The following is a 2,693-nucleotide window of genomic DNA, read 5'->3' as shown; positions in this document are numbered from 1 at the left end:
GCCATGGGAGGCCATGGTCAAGCATGTGGACAGCCTTCCGCTGCTTTTTCCAGGCCATTTAAACTAGTGCTTATATGGAATGCCTGCATCACAAGAGGTTGCTTTACTCACTTTACCACAAGGCTGGCCTCAATCACACATTTTTAAATAGGTTCATCACAATGTATGAAAAGACATCTTCAGATAAAAAAAAAAACAAAACACAAATGTTAACTTATTTAATCAGTTGAGATGCTTCTCTAGAGCTTTCAAATGTTATTGCTAAAATAAAGTCATGCCTTTTCATCTCATAACTATTTGCTACGTCTTCTGAGCCTGAAAAACAAGACAGCACTGTCGCTTTGCTTGGTGAACCATGCTGAGTTAAAAATTGGGGTCCAAATTAGAAGCATTTCCTTCCTACTTTTTTAAAGGCTTCTATCACATCTTGGTTTCTCAGGCTGTAGATCAAAGGATTTAACATGGGGATCATAATGCCGTAAAACACAGATGCCACTTTTTCTTGCTCCTGCGAATCACTGGTGCGGTGGTGTAGATACATATAAGAGAGAGTCCCATAAAAAATCGTGACAGCTGTCAGGTGGGAGGCACATGTGGAAAAGGCCTTTTTCCTCCCCTCTGCAGAAGACATCCTAAGGATGGCAATCAGGATATAAACGTAGGAAAAGATGACCACCAACACAGTGCACACCAAGTTGAACCCTACAAAGACTGTCAGTAGCATGACACTGAAGTCAATGTTGGAGCAAGAAAGGGCAAGGAGTGGAGGTTCATCACAGAAAAAGTGGTTAATTGCATTGGACCTGCAGAACTTCAAAGAGAAAGTAAAGCCTGTGTTTACAGAACCATTCAGGAAACCCATAAAATAGCAGCCAACTAGCAGCTGAATGCAGAGTTTCTGGGACATGACAACTGGGTAGCGGAGTGGGTTACAGATGGCCACATAACGGTCCACTGCCATAGCAGCCAGGATGTAGCAGTCACTTGTGGCAAAAGTCCCGTAGATGAGCAGCTGCACCATACATCCTATGAATGTTATGGAGTGACTTGTCCCTACAAAGTTTTTCAACATCTTGGGAGTGATAGCAGAGGTATAGCAGAGATCAACAAATGCCAGATGTTGGAGGAAAAAGTACATAGGGATATGAAGACAAGGGTCCACCTTGATGAGTAGGATCATTCCAATATTACCCACCAGGGAGGTCACATAGATCACTAGAAATACCACAAAGAGGATAGGCCAAGACTTGCATTGGCCGGCAAATCCCAGAAGAATGAATTCAGCTATTTCAGTGCCATTATTTTTATCCATGCTGATTTTAGATGGAATTTGCTGAAAAACTGCAAAAAAAAAATGTTTAAAGAAACAACAGAGAAAGCTAAGATCATCACAACCCTTCATTGCATTTCAGAAGTTTTATAATATGTAGTTTCACTGTGAGGTTAGAAAATGTTTTGTTTCTATTTTTAAAGGATAACTTCTTTAAACTTAGAAATTCAAGGACATTTACCTTTTAAGAAAATATTGTAAGTTAGTAGGTTCATAGTAATGGTTTATGTAAGCAAAATATATAGACAAGATAATCCCACTGGCCTATCAATGCCCAATATAAAAAATGAATATGTGTCCCTGGGTTATTGCTGTATTCTATGAGTACTAACTCTGAAACTTTTTAGCAGATTCACTTTCTCCTTTTATTTTTTAAAACTTAATATTTATTATTTTTAAGAAAATATTTTTAATTTTCATTATTGTCAAATGCCTAGAAATCATACCAAACAGGTTTCAACAAATAAAAAGGACAAAAATCCAGCAAGAAAATAAGCAAGGACTACACTCAGTGATCCAATGAAAAGATGTTCACCTTTAGTCAAAGAGAGTAAACTTTCAAATTATTGTATAATCATTGTTATTAGAATTAATTTGAATTGTAAGGGCTGTTACTTGATATCCAATTTAGAGAATTTCACCCACAGTTTGGAGTAATTTCCATGAAACAGAACTATTGTCTCTGGTTGTGAACTGACGAGCACTTTATAGATACATCAGTTAACACGTAAATTAAACACACTTTTGTTTAGTTTTGCTTCCCTTCAAGCTGTAGTGTATAATCTTATTGATTGTTCATGGGGAGTCTCATATGCTCTCCTTCTCAGTTGACTTCTGTTTTTATTTTTGACTCAGGGAAAGAATTATGAAGTGGCACCTAGGTTTTATTGTTTTATTTTCCTTTAACTTCACATGAATTTGATTATTTTGTCTAATGTAAAAATTTTTAAAGCCTGTCTCCTTTTTGTAAATTTCTTGTTCATGTACGTATGTATGTATTTTTAGACTTTTCAATTGGGTTGCTTTATAAATGCTCTTTGAATCTTGTATTTGAGTCTCTGCTCAGGTGTTTACAAAGGTTTTCAAGCTTTTTGTCACTTATTAACTCCTTGTATAGTATTCTTTACAAGCCAGAATTGTTAAACTTGGAAAAAAAAATGGGTTTTCTTTTGCTTTTCAGTTTGTGCTTTTAAAAAAGGATTGGTGAAGTCTTTTTCCTAGCCAATTTCTGCAGTAACACAAATAAATTATAATTTTTTTTTGTACTGTGGTGGGTTACTGAAACATGATGCTTTATAGAATACATATAATTTTATTATTTTTTGAAGATTTTTCAATATTTATTTTTTAAATGGAATACTAA

At 35.5% G+C, this 2,693-nt stretch overlaps 1 protein-coding gene across 1 annotated transcript; it reads right to left on the bottom strand.

Moving 5' to 3' along the window:
• Positions 1-382: 382 nt before the first annotated feature.
• On the bottom strand, positions 383-1,312 carry LOC121172366 (putative olfactory receptor 5AK3). Its single transcript, XM_041004228.1, has one exon. The coding sequence runs from the start codon at positions 1,310-1,312 to the stop codon at positions 383-385; it is 930 nt and encodes a 309-aa protein (XP_040860162.1).
• Positions 1,313-2,693: the final 1,381 nt, after the last annotated feature.

The sequence above is a fragment of the Ochotona curzoniae genome, unplaced genomic scaffold (genome assembly GCF_017591425.1).
Source record: "Ochotona curzoniae isolate NIBS_2020 unplaced genomic scaffold, NIBS_Ocur_1.0 scaffold_3171, whole genome shotgun sequence".
Taxonomy (NCBI): Eukaryota; Metazoa; Chordata; class Mammalia; order Lagomorpha; family Ochotonidae; genus Ochotona; species Ochotona curzoniae.
This window is presented reverse-complemented; position numbering and strand designations above follow the sequence as displayed.

Coding starts and splice junctions, on each gene's coding strand:
- LOC121172366 (XM_041004228.1), bottom strand. CDS start 1,312: ATGGATAAAAATAATGGCACTGAAATAGCTGAATTCATTCTTCTGGGA.